A 25,451-nucleotide genomic window follows, 5' to 3' on the forward strand; every position below is an offset into this window, starting at 1 on the left:
GATGAGTCAGAGAGTCTTAAATAGGGGCAATGGGAGCTGTAGTCTTCATTTTTATTTTCATTTTACTCCTTCAGGGGCAGACTGTGTTGGTGTCATGTTATAGCGTAATTGTGGTAACTATTTGCATAGATTATGGTCAGCTATGAACCTGTGAATGATTACAAAGTTTGTGTGCTTAGAATGAATTTTTTTTTTTAGGAAAATGAGTTTAGCATGCGCAGCTTACAAATGTAAAAAAAAGAGGGTCCATTATCCAGGAGCTGACAGTCTGCTTGCTAATCAGTTATGCTCCATTCTAGCTATAGAAACTGCTCTGAGAAGGGAGATTTTCTGGAAGTGCTTTCTCCTTCTTCTCTTCTTCTAATGGGTTAGTAGAAAGTTGGAGTAGCTGAGAGTGTTTCCATTTCTGAATGAGGAATGTAAGAAACAAGTGAGTGTGATCCATATCTAAAATGACAGAGGGAGAGAATTACATCCTAGAAGGAATAATGGACTCAGAAATCTGCAGGCAACAATCTTGTGCCCATTACTGAATCAGTGAGCACAACACTCAGAACTGGCTCATAATTTTCCCAGCCTTGCTTTAATTTTGGGAGATACATGGGCATCAGAGGGAAGGGTCTTAGTTGCACAGTATCTGCTTTGCATGCAGTAGATTGCCAAGATCTCCAAGTAGGGCTGGGACTGTCCCCCATCTGAAACCCCAGAAAGCCACTGCAGATGACACTTAGCTAGATGGATAAATGATATTTCTCAATCCAAAACAGCTTCCATGTTCCTAACTGGAAAGCAAGACATCAAGGATCCAGCCATTTAGGATCATTTCAGTGTGCTGCTATGGGATTTAGTTAGAGGCCCCTCTGATTAACATTTTATCTTGGAATTATAATTCACAACCTGCTGGTATCCCTATACATGCATACATGTGCATGTGCACGTGCACACAAACATGGAAGAGTAATAATAATAATAATAATAATAATAATAATAATAATAGGTTTTATTTGTATCCCGCCCTCCCTGACCGAAACCGGGCTCAGGGCTGCTAACATCAAATATATAACATTGGTATAAAATCAAACAATAATTAAATTACCTCCTAAAAACAAGTCAGGATCAAATTAAAATCTAATTAGATGGCTTTCCGCAGGATTAGGGTTGGGAACAGTAAATGCTCATCAGGCCCAACTGTTTACTCTGTTCTTATATGGGCCTGTGAGAATGCTGGGAGGCCTCTTTCATACTAGTTCTTATACAGAAAGAGAAGGGGAGTCAGGCTGAGCCCTGACCAAAGGCCTGGCGAAACAACTTTGTCTTGCAGGCCTTGCATAAAGATGTCAAATTCTGCAGGGCCCTGATCTCTTGTGGCAGAGCATTCCACCAGGCGAAGCAAGCCTAATCTCTCTGATGTTATTATTTGCAGACCGTAAGGTCCTCAGTGGGACATACCAGGAGAGGCGGTCCTGTAGGTACGAGGGTCCTAGAGTTAGAGGGTTCTAACTCTCAGATAATATCCATGTGCTGTCTATGTATGTCAACAAACCTACCAGCCAAGACATTATATTTTGCGTAACTTAAGATGGTGGGCATTCAGTGTAGGTGAGGGATGAGCTTGGCTCCCTCAAAAGCACCTAGGGGCCTAGCAAGGAGGAAATTAGTAAGAAGTCAGTTCAGTAAGAGGTCTATCAAATCCCTTGGGTCCATTGGCCACTGCCCAACCTGACTGAACACTGACACCGGGCCTGAGTTCTTGGCTTGAAAAATAATTAAAATACATTTGAAATGCAAGTTTTGAAAGAAAATGCATTTATAATACGCATTTCAATATACATCTCTATGTGGAATATTTAAACGAAAAATTCTAACACTTTACTGTGGAAACAGGATGGGTGAACTTTTGGACTGGGGTTTGAAGAATGGTACAAACAAGAAACAGATTTACATACATCTGCTTCATGAATTTTTTTTGATGAGCATATGCTCTTCTGTTTGAGTTGGAACAATTTTAATTGTTCTACTGTTTATAATTATAACTGTTCCAAATGTACACGATCAGGGCATGACACTTTCTGAAAAACTAGAAAGTAAAAAATCTTAATAAACTTTTATAGTGGCTTGCAGGCCAGCACACAAACCAAGACGCTACTGGACAAACTGTACCATCTACATTCCATAATACAGTGGTTCCTTGGCTTACATATGCGTCAGGTTACATACGCTTCAGGTTACAGACTCCACTAACCCAGAGATAGTACCTCGGGTTAAAAACTTTGCTTCAGGATGAGAACATAAATTGTGCTCCGGCAGCGTGGCGGCAGCAGGAGGCCCCATTAGCTAAAGTGGTGCTTCAGGTTAAGAACAGTTTCAGGTTAAGAATGGACCTCCGGAATGAATTAAGTACTTAACCTGAGGTACCACTGTATAGCTTTGTGTTAACATTATCCTTTGTATTGTTATTAGTAACTTTCAGGTTCTCTTCACTTCAGTGCTTGTATAAACTTTATTGTTGTTGTTTACATCCTTTGAATTGGGGGAAAGAGGGGGAATGTTCAGTTTGTATTTCCCCCCAATATATTTTAATAACAATAATTTTAAATGCATCCTTTGTTTCTATAAGTGCATTTTATATTGTTCTAAGCTGCCCTGGGACCTTTATAGTGAAGGGTGAATAAGATATAAGAAATAAATAAATATGTGTAGGGAAGCAAAGAGAAAACAACTAGATGCAACTTTTCATACTGTCAGAAAAGGTCAAAGCAAGCCTGACACACTCCTTTTTTGTAAATCTCCTTGAAGGTAATTTGCCCTTTGGGATAACTCAAAAAAATTACACCCTGCAAGGCCATTTGGAGCCTTAAAATACAATTGATTTCTTCATAGTTCTCCCTCCCTCTACTTTGTACTCTGTGGCCATAATGCCTTTTCTTTGGTGCTTACTGCAGAAAACTAACATATTATGGTCCACAAAACAGAACATCAGTTTACTCTGTAATTTATTCTTTGTCATGCATTTTTAAGGATGAAGCATAAATAAATATGGCACTAATTGACAAACCCTGAAATCATTTATAAGAAAGTGTGTGAGCAATTGAATGATGTAGTAACAATTCATACAAGAATCCACATGTAACACAGAGGTCTTAAATTGTTTAAGTGGGCATTTTTCTTAATGCAGTCAAAAGCGGCATTGTAAATCACATGCATGTAACCCATTGTTTTGAAAAAGGAAAAGATTTAGATCAAGGAATTTAATGACAAAGGTCAGTCACATTTTAAGTAAATGACAACCTAAGAAGACCCTATTACCTGCAAACAAAGTTCTTGTCTAGTCCAGCATTCTGTCCTCACAATGGCCCCAGACTGGCAGTTACAGTCCAAAACATCTAGAGGGCACCAAGTTGGTGAAGGCTGATCCAAGGCATCCATCAGGTGTGTGCCTGTGGCAGATCAACACCTGGTTTATTTTGGGCCAGGGATTTGGCACCCATAAACCGCCTGGGGTGACCTTTCTCCCCCATCCTTTCTGTTTTTGACTTGTCCTTTAAAAGCATGGACATCAGCATCTATTGTAAATATGGAACTAACTTTGAGACCTCTCTCTGAACTACTTCCTCCTCTGCTAAACATCACTGCAGCAGTGTCTAAGGAAGGGTAGGAGGTGTGTTGGCAAAGCACTCTCTGAAGCACCTCCTACCCATTTTGGAAAGGGAGCTAGCATTTGGGTAAGCTGTAAGTAGAGGAGCGGAGTGAACTGTGAGGAGAGAGGTGGGGCATTTTGTGAGGGTATGGGGTTGGGTGAGGTGTAAAGAGATGGGACTGGCCACTTTGGCGGGAAGTGGGTAGCAAAGGGCTGGGCAGTGGTGAGTAGGAAGGGTTGGAAAGCAAGAAAGGACAGCAGATCCTAGTATTTTTATTTTGGCCCTCAGTAAGTTTCAAATCATCACAGAAGCAACACTGAAGGCTACAAATGAGTGAGGGGTTAACCATTTTGGCAATAACAATTAACAACACCCTAACCCAACCCTTTTTGGGCTGATATATATATATAGACATACAATTAACATATAGGGAAACAGTACAGTGGTAAGTGGTAACTACTCCATTATATGCCTCACAATCTCAATCTGAACTGTTTCACACTGTGGCAATTTGTAAAATTTTAACAAGACTGGAGATAAATTCAGAAATCTGGCATTGCTTCTTGTTTGCTACTGAGCTTGTCTAGAGTTTGCAAAGGCCTGATGCTTGTCTATAGTAAGTTTCATTGCATTTCTAAGACTGCAGGTGCTCTGTAGGTGTCCTTCCTTCACGGGGCATTGAATCCTTTGCACTCTTAGTCATGAAAAGGAGACTTGTAAGGAAGTCAGGTCCATTGAATGCAGTGTGTTTTACTTCTAGGGTAAACATTTAAGAATCAGCTGTAAGTGCACAAATGCAAGATCAGTTAATGAAGGTGTGTTATGGCTTGGATTTTGATTATTTTTGCAATGTTTCCAAATGGGGTGGTTAAATCAAGGCAAAAGGGTGCATTGTTTCACAGTGAATGCTTATGAGAAAGGGTGTGTGTGCGCACGCCTAAGCGTGTGTCTCAATCCAGATCAGTGATTGGGAGTACATAAGGAGCGAATGTAGTTATTCCAATTGACTTAACACAAGGCTAAGATATTGTCTGTGAGGCATAAGCTTATTTTAATATACTTGAGCTTTACACAGCAGTCAGCTGTTCTTGTGAACAAAATCTTATCTGTAAAGTGTTGGGATTTTTTAAAAAAATCCAAAATATGTCTCATGTGGGACCCCTTAAATTATTTCTAAGCAAAACCTGTAGGTATGAAAGTTCATTGTTCTTTTTTAAAAATGCATTTATTAATTTTCCAATAAAAACATCCAATTAACATATCAAATCAAATCCAATAAAAAATAAAAAACTAAAATAAAAAGGTCCAATTGTCTTCCAAATTGTAATAATTTTGTTTTGACTTCCCACAGTCTGAATTTCCAGAGTCAAAATGTGGAAGGGAAAAATCGGACATGGAATTATGAATAACCTTGAGGATGATGAGAGGCAGGACTATGATGTTGAATGTGCTTTGAAATTCAGACCGAAAGTTCATTGTTCTTAGTTCTAAGGCTCAGGGGTGTCATATTAGTTCACAATCCAGCCATAAATGCATGCTTGTATTCTGCCTGGAACCAATAAACATACATAACATACTATCTTGGTTCATTATAATTTATTGTGAATGTGTCATGTTCTACATCTTATGAATTTTGATAACCTTCCATACCAGTTAGATTCCACCACAGTTGTTAAAAATAATAATCTTTTTCTTTCCCAAGCAAATGTTCTTAGCAATGTTGCCCTTATAGCAGGTATCAACAATGGAGGGATTGCACAGAGTTGCTGATACAGTTAATCTGTCCTGCTAGCCAGAACTTCTAAGATCAGTCACTTGATAAATCCAGACTATCAACATTATCCAGTTCCAATATTTGGCAAGGGCCTGTAACCTTTTGGAGCTTTTGGGTATCTATGAAAGTTTTCAGCCACAAAACACTGATTTCCCAGAAAAACTCAGCCCCCTCCCTACAAAAACAGACAAGAATCTTCCCATGCACACCACAAACAAAATGACAGACAAAAAAAGCAGGTTAACTACACCCCACAAAAGAGACAGCTCCAGAGCAAACAACCATAGCTTAATGGTTCTTGTTTTTTGTTCAAATCAGAAGATCAGGGGGCTTTGGTGGCCAGTAACAAATAATTAGAGAGGTGAGAGTAGGAGACTTTGCTTGTCCTTCACACACACCCCAACCAAGAGCAGGAATATTCCCCATCACCCCTCCTGGCATTAAAGCTCTTTGCAGAGCATCACATTAGCCACACAGTCAAGGATTGCTCCCTCCTCTCAATTGCTGTTGTGCAGAGACAGCAAGGGGAAGAAGGTATCAGGCAGGAAGGAGGCTGTCAGTTAGGCAGAAAGTTGGGCATACCTTTTTCTGAAAGATGCAGCCAGCAATCACAGGTAGGTTTCAGCTCCTTAATTGGGTTTTCCCATTTTGCCTGCCTCTCTTTCCTGCCTGATGCCCCACCCCCTGGGCAATCCAATCCAGCCTGTAGTGATCTGTGCCTGTCTGAACACGACTTCTCCAATCCCCAAGTCTCTCCAAATAAGAATAGTTCGGCTCAGGCCTCAGCCAAATCCAGTGCACACCCTAATGAGAACATTAAAAAGCAAAAACACAACTGGCTGCAACAGGCTATCCTTTTCCTTATTTAGTTGTACCTTCAAGATGCTATTGTTATTGGGCATTGTGCTCCACCAAAATTGTTCTCCACTTAAAACCAGTTCAATGTCTACTTTGTCACAGCTTATTCCTTATGGTTCTTCCTTACACCGTGGATCAAGTATGAACTTATTTCAGAGTATTCAGCAAAACTGACAGTAGTGTAACTATCTATGATGCAATTATAAAAGCTTGAGTAACTGACAACAGTGGACCTCCAGTTACATATTTAGAACTACTCTATGCCACACATCTTCTAAGAAATGTCTCTCCACATTATGGTGATTTACATCACCCAAGTACTCTCTTCTATGGATTTTTGCATCATTAAGGAACATGTCACCTTCTATTGGATTCTGCTATCGCACAGAGCACATGCAACACAATCAGATGCAGAAACACAACTCTTTCATTTCATCACATAATATAATGAGTAGGAGGATGGCTTCAAATACATAGTAAGTGTGAAATCTGTCCCGATGCATATTTCGACTGTTTTATCCATTGGCATTGTGTGACATCCACAAAAGCTGTTTTTGTTCTTGCAGTACAGATCTGACTCTACTTTGCATTGTAAGTGGTTATGATTCACAGTCCTGTAAGTGATTATGATTTGCAAGTGGCTTAACTGGGTTTCAGTCTGCTCTTTCTCTTTATATTGACTTGATTATAATAATGTTTTTTTTAAAAAAAATCCCAAAGATGACGATCTATTTCCTGGGGCAGTAATGAAATGGATGCTTGTTACTATACTGAACTTCAGGTCATATACGGCTGAATTCTGAATGATGGGTGAGCCAAATGGCCACAGCACTAAGATTTCCCATGGACATCTGGTTGGCCACTATGAAGACAGGATTTGGGACTATATGGGCCTTTGACCTTATCCAACATGGTTCTTCCTACATTCTTACCAAGTGGCATTATAACCCCACAGGGAGAATGAGGGCTCCATTCCCATGGCTAACTCAGCATAATGAGTTTTCTTCTTCCTGCACTTTCTAGTGGCTGCAAAGAGATAATTGTAAACATGACCAGAAGCTACAGAAAATACAGGTTATGATTTGAAATGGCCATTTTGTGCCTCCTGGCCATTTTAATTTATGGGTGTTTCTAGAATCCTTCTTATCCTAAGTTTCCCCCTGTGTTTCATATTGTCTGGTCTTGCTTCTGAGATGGGACAGGAGCATAAGGAATGTTCCACTGTTCTGTTCATTTTGGATTGCAAACACAATGCTGTGCATTTTTTAGAAATTTCAGATCCTTCAGTTCACTCATGGGGACCCTCTTCCTACACTTGTGCTAAAAAACAATCTGGATTTGACGGTACGCATGACTATATCAAGTGCTTGACTAATACATATGTGAACTCACATGCATTGATGCAGCTGCTTGCTGCTACCAACAAGGAAGCTGGAGGAGGCTAGGTAAAGTAGGAGGGGTCCCATCAAAGGATCTAACCCAGAACATGCCTTGAATACAACAGCAGTTGTTGGGTGTGTTGCCTTTTCATCCATGGCTGACTCAGTTCCCTCAGCCACTGTTACAAGGCAGGTCTAGCCCATTCTTTCTCCTCATTGTTCCAGGGCTTTTGTTTCGATGGCAATCCAGAGTGAGTGCAGGAAGCAGTGTTTTTTGTTTGTTTGTTTTTTACTCAGAATTGGCTTTGTGATTTAGATCAGACTTTGTCTGCAGGATAATAACTGAAGGCAAATCTGAATGAGAGCATTGTATCCTTGCCAGTACTATGATGCTAAACCATGCAAAGAAAGAAAACAATGGCACTGAGCAGAAGTGGGAGCACATTCACTATTGCTAGCAAGGCAAGGAACAGGCAGACTCAAAAGGAAGAAAAAAGTTATAGTGACCTTCCCCATACACACTAGGGCTGTGCCCCCCTGCCAACTAAATGTTTAAAAAACAGTTAAGCATGCTGCAGAGAGGGGAAGGAGACACTGCATCCAATCCACCCCCATGTTTAATCAGGGTTTTAGAAACCCAATTAAATCCACAATTGGAAGTGGGGTGACAGAAGGAGATGTGTGCCTCTTGCCTCCTTCTTGGCAGCACTGCAGCCAGCAGGATTGTATACTCCACTCATCAGCTGGTAAGTGGAGGTTTCAATCTTGCCAGTTGCTTCTTTCCTTCTGTGTGCATATGCTAGTGAAATGGATCCCAGCAGTCAGCAGGATGATACTTTGCGCTCGCTAGTTGGTCAGAGGAGAGTGCAATCCTGTTGGGGTCTGCTTCCCCAGCTTGTTCCCTGTGGGAAGGAGCTAGAGAAGTAGGCCTCTGTAACCATCAGGATTGAACCCTCCACTGGGAACAAGGGCACATAGCCAAAGCATACTGTGGGTCTCTTTGAGGTCTCTCTTGCAACAGTCCTATATTGTTCTTTGCAGAGACTGCCACCTGCCTCTCCTTCTCCCTGCAGCCCACGACTCCAAATATTTCACTCTGGGTGGGGCAATCTGACCCAGGGCAATTCAGGGCTGTCTTGACATGTTCCAGCAAAATTCTAGATTCACCTGAAATGGCCCTATTCAGTTCACAGTACATACACTTTTGAGCCAAAATCAGTTTTCTGTAGAAAATTCAGACTCAAAGCACACCAATCTGTAGCTGTGGCAATATATAATCATGTGACATGATTAATTGGAAGGGGGAGGAGACTGTTGCCACCACTTGTGGGTTAATTGTGGGTCACAGAGTAGAAGAAAAGTGACAGAAAACAGAAAACCACATGCAGTAACTGTGAAATGAGAGGCAGGAATGACAGGCTAATTTTGTGTGAATAAGCCTAAGGCATTACTATTTTATTTCTTTTAAAAATGTTTTATTTTTAAATTGCCATTAACACATTTTCTAAACTAGGAGACCATCTAGATTTGCTACATCTTAATCTCCTATTTTGTTATTTTGTTTTTTAAAGAAAGGCAGAAAGATAAGCTGGCATCTTAGATGGTTGCATTACAAAATTCTATTAGAATACACCTTTATCAAACAAAAATCAATCCTCATTATAATTCCCTCCCCACCACCACCACTTTGATGCAGACTACAAAGCACTGCAGAACAGCTCAGCATGATGCCAAATCATTTTAACCTAACCCAGCAAGACATACACTGGAACCATAGCAGTAAATATGGATTTTGAATTAAAGATCAACAATTAACTAGACCTAGACTTATTCACTTTTATTTCTCCCTCTCATCTCCAATTAGTCATTGCTTTATTTCTGTCATCAACTACATATGTCTTTTTTCTTCTTCTTTTACTGGTTGTGTAACTCAATGGCTGCTGAATAATCTGAAATGGCATTGAAAACAGTGGAAAGAACACTGCAGTGTGTATAAATATATGGGATGGAGTCATAAGAAAGCGAGTAAGGAAGAGCTATGGTGTTTCTCAAAATGTAGAATCACCATTGCATGTTTTCTATAGTGCTACATGCAGTATTTATTCCTAGGGTTCCTATAACACAAAGTTTTGCATATAATGGATTATGGTTCAAGCCTCTATCTGCATAAATCAACTCTAACAATTACTGTGTAGACTTTGTGGCAATCTATTTTGTCTGTGTGTTTGTGTGTGGACCACTGGTTAGAGTCTGTGGCCCCCTCAGATGGTCTGAGACTACAACTCCCATCATCCCTCACAACTGGCTATGCTGGCTAGAGCTGATGGGAGCTGGAGTCCAAGAACACCTAGATTTGTTCTAGTAAGGCTTCATCCAAGTCTTCAGTCTGGCTTCATGGTCTATAGCAGACACCCACCGTAAGGTCACTTCTGTTTCTCTCTCCTACACATGCTTCCAAAATAATGTGGACGTAGGGTGTGCAGACTTCAGATTATGCTTTTTTACAAGAACTCCAAGGATTCACCCACCAAAGCCAGGTTCAAAATATACATTTAGAAATACACTCAGAATTGAAGAATTCTAAGCTCAGGAATTTGCTATGCAGACATAACTTGATGCAAACTGCTTCAGAAATAATGAGGAACATGGCAGCAGGTATAGAAAGGTGAGCAGTGAACAAATTCAATGGCAGCTGAGAGCATAGAAGCAGGTGTGGAGAAGAGGGGAGCAAATTATAGCATCTGGGAAGAGGTTCTATAATATGACAATGAGAAGCTTAATATTTAGCTGGTACATGGCAGAAGGACAGTGGAAATAAGTCATGATAAGGATGGCCTTTAGACACCAAGCTCCACAAGGTGGTCTGAAGACTAACCTCATAGGTTCCAGCCTCCTGGAGTATCTAGGAAGCACAGCTCCTGCCACATCCAATGAAAAGGAAGCCAGAAATCCCACTGGCAGGGATGGCATGGACTGTTCTCATTTTCCACCCTGGTCAGAACAGGATGTGGCCACATGCTGTAGCTGCCAGTCACTCACATGCCCATTCTTAAAGCCAGCCTGCATACCACTTGTGTATTGTACATACTTAAACAAAAATACTAAACCCATGTGGAATTTTTACAGGAAATGTCTGCCTTGAAACAGGATAGCAGAGATGCATAGGTGAATGCATGTGAAAGGGACATGAACCAGATTGAAACTGATCCATCACTAGCCAATTCCACCCTGTGAGAAAACTAACTTAGCAGCAGATATATTTAACAATCAAACAACCTTCATTTGGTTTCTATTTCCCATATACAACATTTTTATTGCAAACAAGCATTGTCTGTATTAGCATACAAACAGGACAGTGTTTGAGAGGTACTCTAGGAAAGTCAATATAGTCAACAAGGTAAGCTAGCACCAGAAGCACCACTTACTCTGTGCAAATTTCGGAGGGTTGTCGTTGACATCGGTGAGTGTAATTGTCACAGTGGTGGTTCCAGACAATCCGCCCATGTGCCCACCCATATCTTTTGCTTGGATGACCACCGTGTATTCCTCTTTGGCTTCCCGGTCCATGTTTGAAAGAGCCGTTTTAATAATTGCTGAAAGGAAAGAAAGAGAAGACAAACAATAGAGAGGAAGTTTACAGGGCAACACACAATTGACCAAGAACAGGTTAAAGAGTAGTAGGGGTGCTTTTCCTGAAGCTGTATGTGTTTGGGTAAAATGCATTAAATACTTTTATTCAATACCAGCCTGATCCATCAGGGCTTATGTTCTCAGTATTAACAAAAGATCCCCTCTTGTGCATTCTCCATCCCTCCCTTCTGCATGCTTGGTGTTTGGGTAGTCAGCCTCCCCAGCTTCCCATTCTTCTGTGGCAGCTCAAGAAAAACATTGTGATATAACTCCTCTAATGGGGCCTTTTTAGAGCATGCAGTGCTGACAGCCAGGGAGGCTGCAATAAGTATTTAATGGAAAGGAAAAAAAAACACCCAGGCCATCCTCAGCGACCTCACAATGATAAGTTAATCTCATCCCCAAACCAACTGAATCTCTAAATAAATTCTAAAGCAGCCTATAAATGATGGATTATTTTTAAAACAATACTCATTCCTGCAAAGAAAAACTTTTTTTAAAAATGGAGGACAGGTAGAAAACTGGCTGTTCCACAATCTCGGTTGGGTGCAATGCTCCAAAGCAGCAGACTTGCAGTAATCAAAGAGCATTTAGTGTGGGTGTGGAAGTGCATGTTTTGCTATTAAGTCTATTAGTTGCTAGGTGATCAATCTATTAGCAGCCAAATTCATAACAGTATAGAAGTTTTTCTTGAGGGGATGCCCCCTACTAATCCAGTTTTTGAATCATTTTTTAAATGAAATCATTTGTCTGTGAAAAGAGAGCAAGAAGTTCAAGTTATGGAATCATCTTAGTAATAAGTGAAGCGTTAAGAGTGTCAAGGGGAATTCAATCCACCAGTGCAGTGGGCTTTTAAAATCACTGTGCTCCAGGGGTTTCTTTCTCAGGCATGGGAAGAAGCAGAAGAAGGGGGTGGGGAAACCCCACTTCTATCCAGGAGCTTATCCTCTTGGAGCTCTCAGCTGGATGACTCTGTGTATGTGGAAACATTTACAATTATATACTATTCATGTCTTCTATTAACAATAGTATTATTTGAAAAGTGGCAATTCTCTAACACAGTGAGATCATGCAGCCCATTTCTTTGTATTGGGGCTGAGAGATATTTAGATTGACATTAGTGAGAAACATAAAAAGCCTTGAAATCCAGAAAGCTGGAACTAACTCAATATAGGCTCTGGGAGTAATTATGTGAACATTTTTTTTAAAAAAAACCTAGTGATAACTACAATCCTGTAGTGGTTGAGGAAGAAGAGGAAGAGGGAAATAAGGGAAATAAGAGTATGCTGGATCAGACCAATGCCCCATCTAGCCCAGCATCCTGTTCTCACATTGACCAATCAGATGCCTGTGGGAAGCCGTCAAGGAGGATCTGAGCACAAGAGCTCTCTCTCCTCCGGTGGTCCCCAGCAACCAGTTGTGGAGGCAGAGCATAGTAGTCATGGCTAGTACCCATTGATAGCCTTATCCCAGGCTTCCTCGACCTCGGCCCTCCAGATATTTTGAGACTACAATTCCCATCATCCCTCACCACTGGTCCTGCTAGCTAGGGATCATGGGAGTTGTAGGCCAAAAACATCTGGAGGGCCGAGGTTGAGGAAGCCTGCCTTATTCCATGGATTTTATTTAAATGGCTTCTTTTTTAAAGTCATCTAGGTTGGAAGCAGTGATTTCCATAGTTTAACTATGCTCTGTGTGAAGGAAGAGGATGGCAAAATTTGGTAGGTTCAGATCCAGTAGCAGGTTTTAGGGGTTTAGCAATGCTTGGCTGAAAGGAGAACAGAGCATGTGAAGTTCTCAAATTCTTCTTCAGCTCAGCTTAAAATCCAAGCTGGGGAAGATATTATAGTTTATGCCCTCCTTTGAAAGGCTGCTCTTGGGAAAACTTGAAGGAGAGTCCACTCTTCTCAGAGGAACTTATTGCCACCCTCAATGGTCCCATTTGGAGTCAGTTTTGCTCCCCCCCCCCTCAATTTCCAGGGGACATTCTTTCTAATCACTCCTCTAGGTAAAGCAGGTGACGATAGATAGATAGATGATAGATAGACAGATGAAAGATAGATAGATGATAGATAGATGGATATATAGATAGATATAGATGGATGGATTTGCTCAGAATTAACTGAAATATTTTCTAACTTGTGGAGGTGCAGAGGTGGGGTGCAGAGATGCCCCCGCTAATTTTCAACACAATGGCATGTGAGCCACTGCAGTTCACCCATCTTCAGTGAGAGAGATATCAACATCTGGAAGTTTTCCTTGTATGGCTGCGTACTTCCATTGTTGTGTGCAGAATGTCAGAGAGCTTTGTGGAAGGACAGGTCTCTCCCCTCTTCCAACAAACTATTCAGGCTGCTGTGAGTGGCAAGAAACCAGGGATCACAAAAGTGGTGCTTGTGGGCAACTAGGTACCTTCAGAGACCTTCTCTGGTGTCCACAGGGTACCTTCTTCCCCCACTGAAATTAAGATCGAAAGAAGAATCTTTTTGTAGCCAGTAGAATAGTTCGCATTGTGCACTTGTTTGCAGGGTGTGTGCGTGTGTGTGTGGTGTCCACGGCAGTCTTTCCTGTTTGAAAATGTGCCCGTTAGACCCCAGACATTTGGCAACCCCTGCAATAAACAACTTAAAACCTTATTTTTGCCTGCTTTTCCATTTCCATGTTTGCTTCCACTGTTGACTCTTCCCCTTTCCCCCATCTAATTCCCCCCTTTTTTGAATCCAGTGTTTGCTTTTCGAAATACATCCTTTAAAAAAACCTCAGTCACATAGACCACAAGGGTATATTTTCTCCAATTCAGGTTCTGAGACAGATTGGGCAAATTGCTGAGTATGAATTTAAGAGCTCCTTGAAAAGTAAATCTCATTCTACCACTGTTTTATTTGCTCTTGGGCAATATGACACCAATAGCCATTTTAGGAGAATAATGAGAATAATAAATAGCAACCTTTAAAACAATACTCTAATGTTAGGGGACAATTTAAGGAGATGCTTAAGTATGGTTTATGGCCAAAATATTTGCTTGTCCATATATGCTTCTCTACCTTTAAACTGCAGGGCTTGGGGGAATATTGAGAAAGGAGTAAATGGCAGTGTGCCACCTCCCTTTCTCTCATCATTTTATTTCATTCTTCCTTTCTCAGACCTTGCTTGGCAACTTGGAGGAGTGGGCGGCTAGCATTCCTTCAGTGGTCAGATTTGGTGCTGGATCTAATGCTATAATAAAAGCCTAGGTTTGCATTCAAACCAGCAACTAAGGAGATAGTGCTATTGGGCAAGCAGGAATGTTTGTGCTGATGGAACAATCTACCATCTCTTCACCCTACATGGGAAGGCTATGGGGCACATGACGGGGAGGAATGGGAGAAAGTCTGTGAGCTTGCACAACTATTCAGTTGAATGCAGAGTTTGGCAATAATTATATTACTTACACCCATAAGATAAATTTCACCCAGTTCATACTGTTTTTGGTAGGAAAGCTTGGATTCCTCCTCATGGTTTCCCAAATAGGTGACTGTTGCTGTCAAGTCTTGCAGCAACATCTGGTGGATTGCCTGGTAGGCATGAATATATTTCATTTAAATCTTTATATTTCTGTGTTCCTAAATAGGTGTTAATTGCCTGCTGGCAAAATAAAAATAAATTAGCAAGCAATATACAACAGCAACAAAAACCCCATCAGACGATTGAGTGGCATATTAGCACAATAGCACAAATTAAGCCCTTTTATAACAGTGCAATAAAATGAGAATTTCCCTCTTAACTGTGCTTCAACACTAACAATGCTAGAGCTTGGCAAGTGTATTAATAGTGATTAATTATTATTTTATTTTTAAATTTTTGTATTGCACTTTTCACCATCTAGGTCTCAAAGTGGCTTACACCGATAGAAAATATACAAAACTTAAAATACAAATTAAACCTCAAATATTTAAAATTTCAGAAATTTAAATGAAGATCAGCATATTTATTTATTTTTAATTAGATGTGCATTCACAATGCAAATGCCACCTGAAATAAAACTGTTTTAACCAGGTGACCGCAACTCATCAGTGACAGGGCCTATCTGAGTTCTACTGGGAGAGAGCTTCACAGAGTTGGGCCCTCAACAATGAAGGCACAATTTCCTCTACTCCATGGGGGACCAAAATGATTTCAGTGAACAACTTAAGATGTACAGGCTAAGGTAGTTCTTAAGGTATCCTGAGCCTAAGTTATTCACACTAGTACACACACTTGCACACTAGTACAAGAACTTCGTTTTGTTCCCTACTATGGTCACTGCTGGAGGGTTGCATGTTCTGCATCCCTATTCTAGAGCATCTTATGAAGTCCAGGAAGCTACAATCACATAGCTCTTAAAAAACACACACTCAGAAATGTGGAAACTTTGTTCTGATTTAGCTCCTTTTATTTAAAGAGTAATTTTCAGTGTCACCTGTCTGATATAATCAGAGACAAATAGAATTATGTGTATATTCCCATATAACTTTGCACATCATTTACTGCCAACTGAATAAGAGGGTAAATGGAGCAGAGAAAGGGAGATAGACTCTCCTGAAAATTGTATAATGCATCTAACTTTCTGAATATGTTTGATTCAAACTATACTCTATTCGAGAGAGAGAAATGGGCAGCTCATAAATGTACCTAGACATCAATCCCTGTATGAGTCATGGAACAAGAGATTTGCATCAAGGCCATACATTCATTTTAAAAACAAATGATAAACAAAATGAGTGAGCTGCTTTTGATTTAATTAATAAAAAAATGAATGAGAATTCAAACAAATGAGTTCCAAATGATAATCCACTCATTTTTCATTCATTTCTCATCTGTTTCATTTGTTGTTGTTGTTGCTGTTGTTTTAATTGGAACCTGGCTTTAATAGCATGTACAGGTCACAGAATGGGATGGAGGGGGAAGGAGTGGGAGAGAGCAGTTAGATTTGTCTATGAAATATTTTAAATTGCCTGCAAAAAGGAGACTTTTTCTCTTTCTATCTGAAAGGTCTGTCCCTCAGGATGGTAGCAGAATGCTTGAAACATGCATCTCAGTATAACAGAAAAGACCAGCAAACTAGCTAGGGATGAGGGAGATATTTCACTCAGTTTCCACTTAAAGTTGAACCCACTTAATCCACATTTTCCTAGAGTATATGCAAACCAAAACACAGACATCCTGCACTTCTCTGAATTTTGCAATGGAATTCTTCAGCCAAGTAATATATACTTGGGAGCCGCCCAGAGTGGCTGGGGAAACTCAGCCAGATGGGCGAGGTATAAATAATAAATTATTATTAATTATTATTATTATACAAAAATGCATATACCAGAATAAAATGTGCATATAAATGCATATATTAGTGAAAACAACATACAAAAAATGCATTATATTAGGCAAGATTGCATACAAAAATGCATATATTAGGATAATTTCATACTAAAAGTTTTCATGAATTTTCAGTGCTAACTGATATGAAAATATGTAGAACTGAATTTACGATTGGAAAAAAATGAGAAACAAAGAGAAACCAAAGTTGGAAGATACAACACAGGGATCAAAAATCACACAAATAAAAAGGTTCCCCTCCCCCCCCTGTTTACCCTTCCACCCACAAAAAATAGGAATGTCAGAGGAATGTCAAAATTGGTATGTTTGGGAGGAAATAAGATGGTAAATAACAAATAACAAACTAAATATTGATGTATGTAATTTTAATTTCTTAATTATATTTAGTGGTAGTATGGCTCTATTGTTTTTTTGTAACATAAAATCATTCAATAAAAATAATTTTTTAAAAAATTGGAATGTCAGAAGAGCCTATTAGATCAGGCTGATGACCCATCTAGTCCAGCATTCTGTTCTCACAGTGGCTAACCAAATGCATCATGGGGAACCTGAAAGCTTGTGATTATCAGCCAGTGGCATTCAGAGGCATACCACCTCCAGCAGTCAAGATAGAACACAGTCATCATAGCTAGTAGGTGCCTATAGCCTTATGCTTCATGTCTAATCTTATTTTAAAGGCATCCAAGTTGGTGGCCATTGCTACATCTTCTGGGAGTGAATTCCAGGATTTAACTGTGAGCTGTGTGAAGAAGTACTTTCTCTCTCTCCTCCTCCCCCTCCTGTCTCTGAATCTTCCAGCATTCAGCATCATTGGATGCCCACAAGTTCTAGTTGGAGAATAACAGTTCTTGATCTGCTTTCTTCACGCCAGGCTTAATTTTATACATCTGTAACAGGCCACCTCTTACTCACCTTTTCTTGAAACTGAAAAGCACCAACTGTTGTAACCTTTCACTATAGGGGAGCTGCTTCAGCCCCTTGAACGTTTTGCTTGCCCTTTTCTGAACCTATTCCAGCTGTACAATATCCTTCTTTGAAGTGAGGCAACCACTTCTCTCCCCTTCTTCAATTGTTTCCCCTATGTTAAATTTTAGATTATAAGGCCTTTGATGCCGACACCTGTCCTTTTGTACTCTGTAAAGCATCATGGATCTCTGTCGATGCTATATGAATCATAATAAATATTAAACAATAGCAGTGGTATACTGACAGTTATTAGAATGAAACTGAATTATGTTATGCGATAAAGCCTATTTGCAAGGTGGAGGATGAGAAGCAAGATACCAGCTAACTAAGAGACTTAGTAGAGATTGCTGGCAAGTCCAAGTGGTACTGTTTCAGATTTCTAATTAGCCCTCTGCTTGAAACCAAACGCTCTAAAGCATGAGTAGCCAACATGGTACCCTTTATGATGCTGGACTGCAACCCACATCAGCCTCAGTGAGCATGGTCAATGGTGATCAGATGTGCAGTCCAGCAACATCTGGAGAATATAATGTTGACTACCATTGCTCTAAAATGTATCATATGGGGGAGAATACCATGGGAGGGAGCAAGTAAATTCAAGGTGTTTGACCCTGAACACCAACAGCTTCAGGAAGAAGCTATCAGAATGATCAGTAAGAACTTGGAATTTCAGCAACAGTACCCTTGAATACCCACAGCTATTTGTAATTGTCCCTGTAAGTGGTTCCTTAAAAAGGAGGCGGGGTAGAATTTGCAAACTACTTAGGATATGATTTTTATATTATGTTATTCATGCTGGAGTTGTCTTCTTCACTTTTTTTGTGACCAGGAGGAAATGACTCATCTGCCTTCTTTGTTTGCTAAATACTACACCCATTCCTGGCACAGACCTTTTCTTCTGCAGTAATGTAATCAACACATAGTGATTGCTTTATCACCTTTTAGGACATCACCTTCAACACTCCCCACACACATACAAGGAGTTACAAAAAGTGTTCCTTCCCCCCCTCTCATTAGCACATCTCAAATATTTGATAGGCAAGCTTATATCTTCCCCTAATCACTTCTTACCTAATGTACACAAATTACAGTGGATGCTCAGGTTGCAAACATGATCCGTGCGGGAGGCACGTTCACAACCTGCAGCGTTCGCAACCCGCAGCACCACATTTGCGCACATGCGGGTTGTGATTTGGCGCTTCTGCGCATGCACAAAGCGCGATTTAGCACTTCTGTGTATGTGCGATCACCGAAACCTGGAAGTAACCCATAACCTGAAAAAACGCAACCTGAAGCGTCTGTAACCCAAGGTATGACTGTACATACTTATCTGTCAAACATCTCACATCATTCTCTATCATTTCTTTCACCTTAGTACTGAACATTTTAAAATGAAAAAACAAACAAACTTGTACAACTTTGCAGTATTCCCACAAAAAGAAGTAATACTGCATACTGATAAATAGATGAGAGAGAGAGAGAGAGAGAGAGAGAGAGAGAGAGAGAGAGAAAGATTCAAGATTCATAAAGTGAAACATGTTGAAATTGGAGAGAAAGAAAAGAAAAGTCAGAGAAATTGTGGGTGGACAATATTTTAAAATTATACAGAGGTAGCTGAATCTAGGAATGGGCAAAACTACAAATTTTAGTTTCTACCAGTTCCTCAATTTTATAATCTTAAACTCAGTTTTCCCTATTTTCACAACAGTTTGTTTGTTTGCTTGTTTGTTTGTTTTCAAAATAAAAGTCCAGATGAAAATCAATCAGCATTCATTGTGAATTTCTCCTAATATTCATGTGTGTGATTTTTATGCCTCCAAGTGCGACTTCTGGTCACAACACCATGACATCACGTTACATCGTAGGTGTCATTGGTTACCCATAATCTGGGGTCCACGTCAGCGTGCCTGCTGAGCTGCAATTTCTCAAAGAAGAAAGATGAAACCCGAGAACCTCAGCATTCTTTGTGAGCGATGCAGTCAACAGCAGCAGCAGTAGAAGCTAAGCTTTGTGATGATGAACAAGCAAGTTGCTTAAGTTCTCTCTTTTGGACCAGAGAGAAAAAAGTGTATTGAACTGCAATAAGGTCTAAAGAGAGGGCTGGGCCACATTGCTAGCTTGTTTAAGAGCAATGTGTTATTTTGTATCCTATAATATTTAATTGTAACTATATTAAGACAGTTTTGCAGTACAGGTTTGAAGCTCATTCTTGTGGTGGAGAAAATTATTTTCTACTCTACACAAAGTGCAACAACTCTAGCACACCTATGCTTAGAGGTTATTTGACAATCCTTTCATATCAGTAAATATTTCATCAATCGGGGCCGCAATGCATGTGCTCAAGTAAAGCCCAGTTCATAATCAAGTTATATTGCAAGAGAACATTGATGAAACTGGTGCTTAATTGGAAGTAGCCTTTTTATATATAAGTTTGTCTTTCCCCCCCAGGGAAAAGCCTTTAGGATCTAGATGATGATCCTCAGTAATTATGGAATCTGAAGTTAATTAGAGAAGCTAGTATTACTTTGGCAGTTTCAAAAGAAAAAAAAACCCTTATAGTCTCCAACAAGCCTGAGCCTTACATTTTTAGGGCTTTATAGGTTAAGCCCAGTTCCGCATGGAAACTTTAGCTCCTGCAGATTGGATAGCCCCAATCTAATGTGCTCCATTTAATAAGCAGGCTTCCTCATTATACACTAGTTTCATGTTCAGATTGGTCTCATGGTATACAGTTTCAATTGCACACCTGTGCAACCACACAGCGTTTAATGGATTTGCTCAGATGTAACTTAGGGCATTGCTAGAAGTTAATGAGTTTGCAAATATGACCTTGTAAACACCCCTGGGTTAATACAAATAAAGTGGAATCTAGGAGAAAAAAACAGTCCCTATAGGCAGTACTGGTGGTACAAAGCTGTTAATATGTTCAGAAAGAAAGTCATGTTTGCAAGAATATATTTATCTAGCAGCAAGTCCAGCTAATATCCATAAACAATATTTCCAATTAAGGATCAGCTCCCATAATGTCCTTGGAGATGTGGGTTCATTTATGTGCAATGCACCCATCCACTCCTAATAAGCTGGGTTTTACCTGAGGACAGGTCTCTCAGTTACAAGTCCACTAAAAAGCACATGAATATCTCGACCACATGAATATTCAAGGCCAATTTGGATGGAGCTTACAGAAGACCAAATAACTTATGATTCTGTACTTCTTGGTACAATTTCAAAAAAAGGGACTCACATCACATCTACAATTCTATGATCTCGTCACAGGAGAGCAAGCATCTACTGTGGACATAAGATCATGATCAGAATCTAACAAATAGGCTAATGTCTACTCTACCTAGTTTTTCTCTAGCAGTGGTTAACCACAGCAAACAAACTCTTATTTAACCTTTCTTTGTTGAGTAGATATTTCTGGTATTTGATATGATCTCTTTCACCCCCAATAATTATTCATTCTCTCTCTCTTTCCTATCAGTACAATAGTTTTGAACACAATATGGTTGGCTAGTGGTAGTCATTTCAACAGCATAGAGAGCAAAATCAGAATGAACAAATGTTCTTAAGGTAGAAATCCATTTCTTAAGGGATTGTAAAATGACTGAGGAAGGGTGAAACTCATTCATACTATTCCTGTGATTAATGGAGAATCATTCCCATCTTCTTTTATACTTAGTTACTGGTTGTATTTCTACCATCGTGAACAAAACTTGCAAGCCTACACATACTTACTAGGGAATAAGCCTTGTTAAAATTAGTAGGACTTACTGGTACTTGCAAGCAAATGGTCATGCTGCAAATTTGTCATTTTACTGTCTTGTGTATATTTCTCCCCCACCCCAAATTTCAATTTCCACTGGGACATTTCTATTTCTAGCCCTGATCATTTGAACTGTCCTACTCTGCAGATTCTACAGTTCTATCATATTCTGTTCAAGATGCAGTTGTCAAAACTCCATAGAATTTTCTAAATAGAGGCACATGGGAGATGAACCGGAAGCATTACATTAGAAATATAGGAATTAAATATATGAAGCAATCACCTTTCTCAGCGCTCACATTTATTTTCATATTTTATTCTTAAAATACACATTTTAAACACATTTGATATTTTTTGAGCTAAGAATCGTGTAAAAAAAATGGAAATGTATGAAATTTGGAAAAAGTATGAAAAGTTCCTGCATTGGTTGGGCTAGATGACCCTTGAGGTACCTTCCAAATCTATAATTCTATGAAATCTGAAGGATAATTGCATCCCGATCCACACATTAATCTGGAATTAGTTCAGATCTGTTCCCTTTACTTAGAATGGCAGAACTCTTGCTTTCTTCTGTGTCTGATTTTGCATATTAGTCTCAGCTTACTACAATCCCAAAACTCAAAAGAAACGCAATAGCACAGGGGTTCAATTACTTCAGCAAACTCCTATGAAATGTAAATTAGTTAAATACAATTGGATGTTGTTGTTCCTGTTGCTGTTCTGCCATGCCTCTATTATAGAACAAGATGCCACTTTAGATTATGTGCCATTACAGTAATTGCAATTGTAATAATGACTGTTTTGATTTAGACCATCTCCACCTCACATTAGGTGAAAAATAAATATTCCCGCTGAACTTCTAGAAAACAACTATGGGTAGGGGACTACAGTGGGACTAGAAGTCAGTGAGTTATTAGAGAATAAACAAAACTTGCATGCTTTTATAAATAATATTAGAAAGACAACTTCTCAACATAGGAAAAAAATAAGTTAGAGCTTCATAAGAAACTGGCAGATGATGGTAGCGATTTATAGAGGTTGTAATGATGTGAGCCACTGTAAGATACATCACTAATTTGGTGTCATTGCAGAGTGTGTTTATCCTGCCTGAGAAGCTGTTAATCTTTTTTAAAGTATTGTTTGTTTTTGCCTTCTCATTAATGAAACAACGGCCCGGCTACAAACCTATTGTGTTTGCAACCACACAGAGTGGGGCGGAGGAGGATATTATTCTGTGGTGGTGAGATAATAATAATAATAATAATAATAATAATAATAATAATAATAATAGAACAGCAACATTACTTACAATCATAGATGTGTAGAGTTGGAAGGGACACTGAGGGTTATCTAGTCCAACCTCCTGCAATGCAGGAATCCAAAAGCAGCAATGACAGATCTGCTTAAAAACTTCCAAGGAAGGAGAGAACACCACTTCCCAAGGGAGTCTACTCCACTGTCAAACAGCTCTTGCTGAATGACATACTCTTCACTGACAGAAATCAGTGTGCCGAATTGAGTTCATTTATTTTATTTTTATTTAACAAATTTATATACTGCTTGACTGTATATAAAGAGTTTCTAAGAGTTATCACATTCACTGTTTCTAAGAGTTACCACATGCACAGCACATAAATATACATATTGCACCCCTCAAGGGATTCTGAAGGTATCTAAGCCTATCATAACAATGCTGAACAATTTTCTAAATTTGTACATTTGTATGTTGACAGTTACTTTCAACATTGTGCTCCAGTGTTCCAACACTCTTTCACATTCTAGACCGATCAAAAAAGCAAGGTTACTATGTTCCTATAGGCGCTCATTCGAAATTTTGTAAGACAAAGTAAATGGCCTGCAGTCTGAGCCACAATTATGTGCAGGGGCATGATCTCCTAGGGGTCAGCCTCCCCCATCAGCAATTTCCAGTTATGTCAATCCTTGATAGTTGCTCTGATCAGGATGATTGATGGATAGATAGAAGTATAGGGACGGGCCATAGAGTAGCAGGACTGAGTTTGTAGGAAGGAATGGGATCTTATCTCCACCAATGCACATCAAATGTGGCAAGTCTTCAGCTAGCACTCTTTACTTATGATAGAGCTATCAATAAGGCTACATAAAAGGGTGCTTAATACAATCAGGGCCTGTGGAGATTCACAGAGATTTCTAAAGTTCAAGCAAGGTAAGGTCTGAAATAGAGAGAAACAGCACACGCACACACACATACATCCCCTCTCCTTTCATGGATGCATGAGGTAGACATATTCAAGATCCCATTGGGGTACTTGAGAAGTTGTGCAAAGCCAGGATGTGTGATGTGAAATCAATTATGTGCCAGAAGAGTTTTTTTCACGCATCCATTCCCCTGCTTCCCAGGGGACTAGAGACCAAATCAGCTGGAGCTAGATTGCTAAGGCGTTGTCTTCACACATGTGTTTACTTTGTTTCACTTTCCCTATTTCCATGAGCAGCAGGAAGTTCCAGACACAGCTTTCAATAAGGTCAGCTTCCTTCTGCAGGCACAGTCCATTTGGCCATTACCTGCAATGAAATGTTGCAGTGTAGAGTGCTCCTACTCATGATTCTGGCAGGCTAGACAGACAGCCATTCCCCTTTCCATGATACTTCATTCCACTCATCTTTTCTTTGCTGCCCCAACTCCCCCCCCCCATACACTCCAATTATTATTCCATCTTTTGTGGGCATTAAGCTTGTTTAGTCCTCACTGGGCTATTTTTGGCCAGTCTAGTTTGCTTGAATTATTGAAGTATATTTTACTGCAAATTGCCAAAGGCCTTTTCATTCATGATAAGAATCCCTATCTTCTATGAAAACAATAAGTCCATCTAGTTCAGTGTGGTCCATCTACTCTGATAGCTGCTCTCCAGGATTTAAGACAGGGAGTCTTTCTCAGTCTGACCTGGAAATTCTAGGGATTAAACATGGTATCATCTACACACAAATCAGATACTCCTTCGGTGAGCTATGGTTCTACCCTCAAACAGTACAGGCCTCCCTCTTTTGTCTGTTGTCACTTTATCCAGAATATTTGTGCTAGTATTCCTGTGCTTCAAAGATCCACAGCTCTAAAAAGCACACATCTAATTACATGCTAATTATTGGGACGCGGGTGGCGCTGTGGGCTAAAGCCTCAACGCCTAGGGCTTGCTGATCGAAAGGTCGGCGGTTCGAATCCCCGTGGCGGGGTGCGCTCCCGCTGCTCGGTCCCAGCGCCTGCCCACCTAGCAGTTCGAAAGCACCTCCGGGTGCAAGTAGATAAATAGGTACCGCTTACCAGCGGGAAGGTAAACGGCGTTCCGTGTGCGGCTCTGGCTCGCCAGAGCAGCGATGTCACGCTGGCCACGTGACCCGGAAGTGTCCCCGGACAGCGCTGGCCCCCGGCCAATAAATGTGAGATGGGCGCACAAACCCCACAGTCTGTCAAGACTGGTCCGTTCGGGCAGGGGTACCTTTACCTTTAATTACATGCAAGAAGCAGTCTCAAACCCAGATATCTTAGGGAGCTGCATTATTCCACTTCAGACCATTGGCCCAACTAGCTCATCGTTGTACACAGTGAGTTACAGTAATATTACAGGACTTTAGGCAGTGAGTTTTCCCCAGTCCTACTTGGACATGCCGACACCTGGGACCTCCAGCACACAAAGCATGTGCACTGAGCTATGGCTCCTGTTCAACGCCAGACATGTTTTGCACCTATTCCACCTGCTCTTGTAAACAACAATACTGTTTTAACTGCAAACTGCTAAACTCCAAGAGATGCACGTAGAATCCTACATCATTTACATGTTTTATGCATGCCAGCCCCGGGACGGTTTAATTTACAATGGCACAAACTGCTGGAAACTGTAGCTACATTTGATCTATTAGTCCTGGCTTTCCAACAACTGCACCATAAAACCCGTAAAAGTGTCCACGGTGCATACAAGATATTATCATATACACTTCTTGCAAATGTTCAGATTATCAAGAAATCTGGAGGCATATTTCTTTCATCAAGCTGGGGTTTTTTTAAGTGCTTGTGCTCTAAAACAGGTGGCTCCTTGAGTAACGAATTGCACACT

At 40.1% G+C, this 25,451-nt stretch overlaps 1 protein-coding gene and 1 long non-coding RNA gene across 8 annotated transcripts in view; both read right to left on the bottom strand.

Annotated features, from left to right (window-relative positions):
* LOC309537523 overlaps positions 1-25,451 on the bottom strand; it is a 940,942-nt gene that overhangs the window by 132,063 nt on the left and 783,428 nt on the right. The window lies entirely within an intron of this gene.
* Positions 1-25,451, bottom strand: part of CDH8 (cadherin 8) — a 250,914-nt gene that overhangs the window by 85,537 nt on the left and 139,926 nt on the right. For all 7 annotated transcript variants that reach the window (XM_082232293.1, XM_082232294.1, XM_082232296.1 and 4 more), the window contains one exon: positions 11,075-11,242. In XM_082232293.1, the coding sequence (XP_082088419.1) occupies positions 11,075-11,242 (168 nt within the window). The remainder of the gene's footprint in view (positions 1-11,074; positions 11,243-25,451) is intronic.

Source organism: Podarcis vaucheri (assembly GCF_965113315.1).
Source record: "Podarcis vaucheri genome assembly, chromosome: 7".
Classification (NCBI taxonomy): Eukaryota; Metazoa; Chordata; class Lepidosauria; order Squamata; family Lacertidae; genus Podarcis; species Podarcis vaucheri.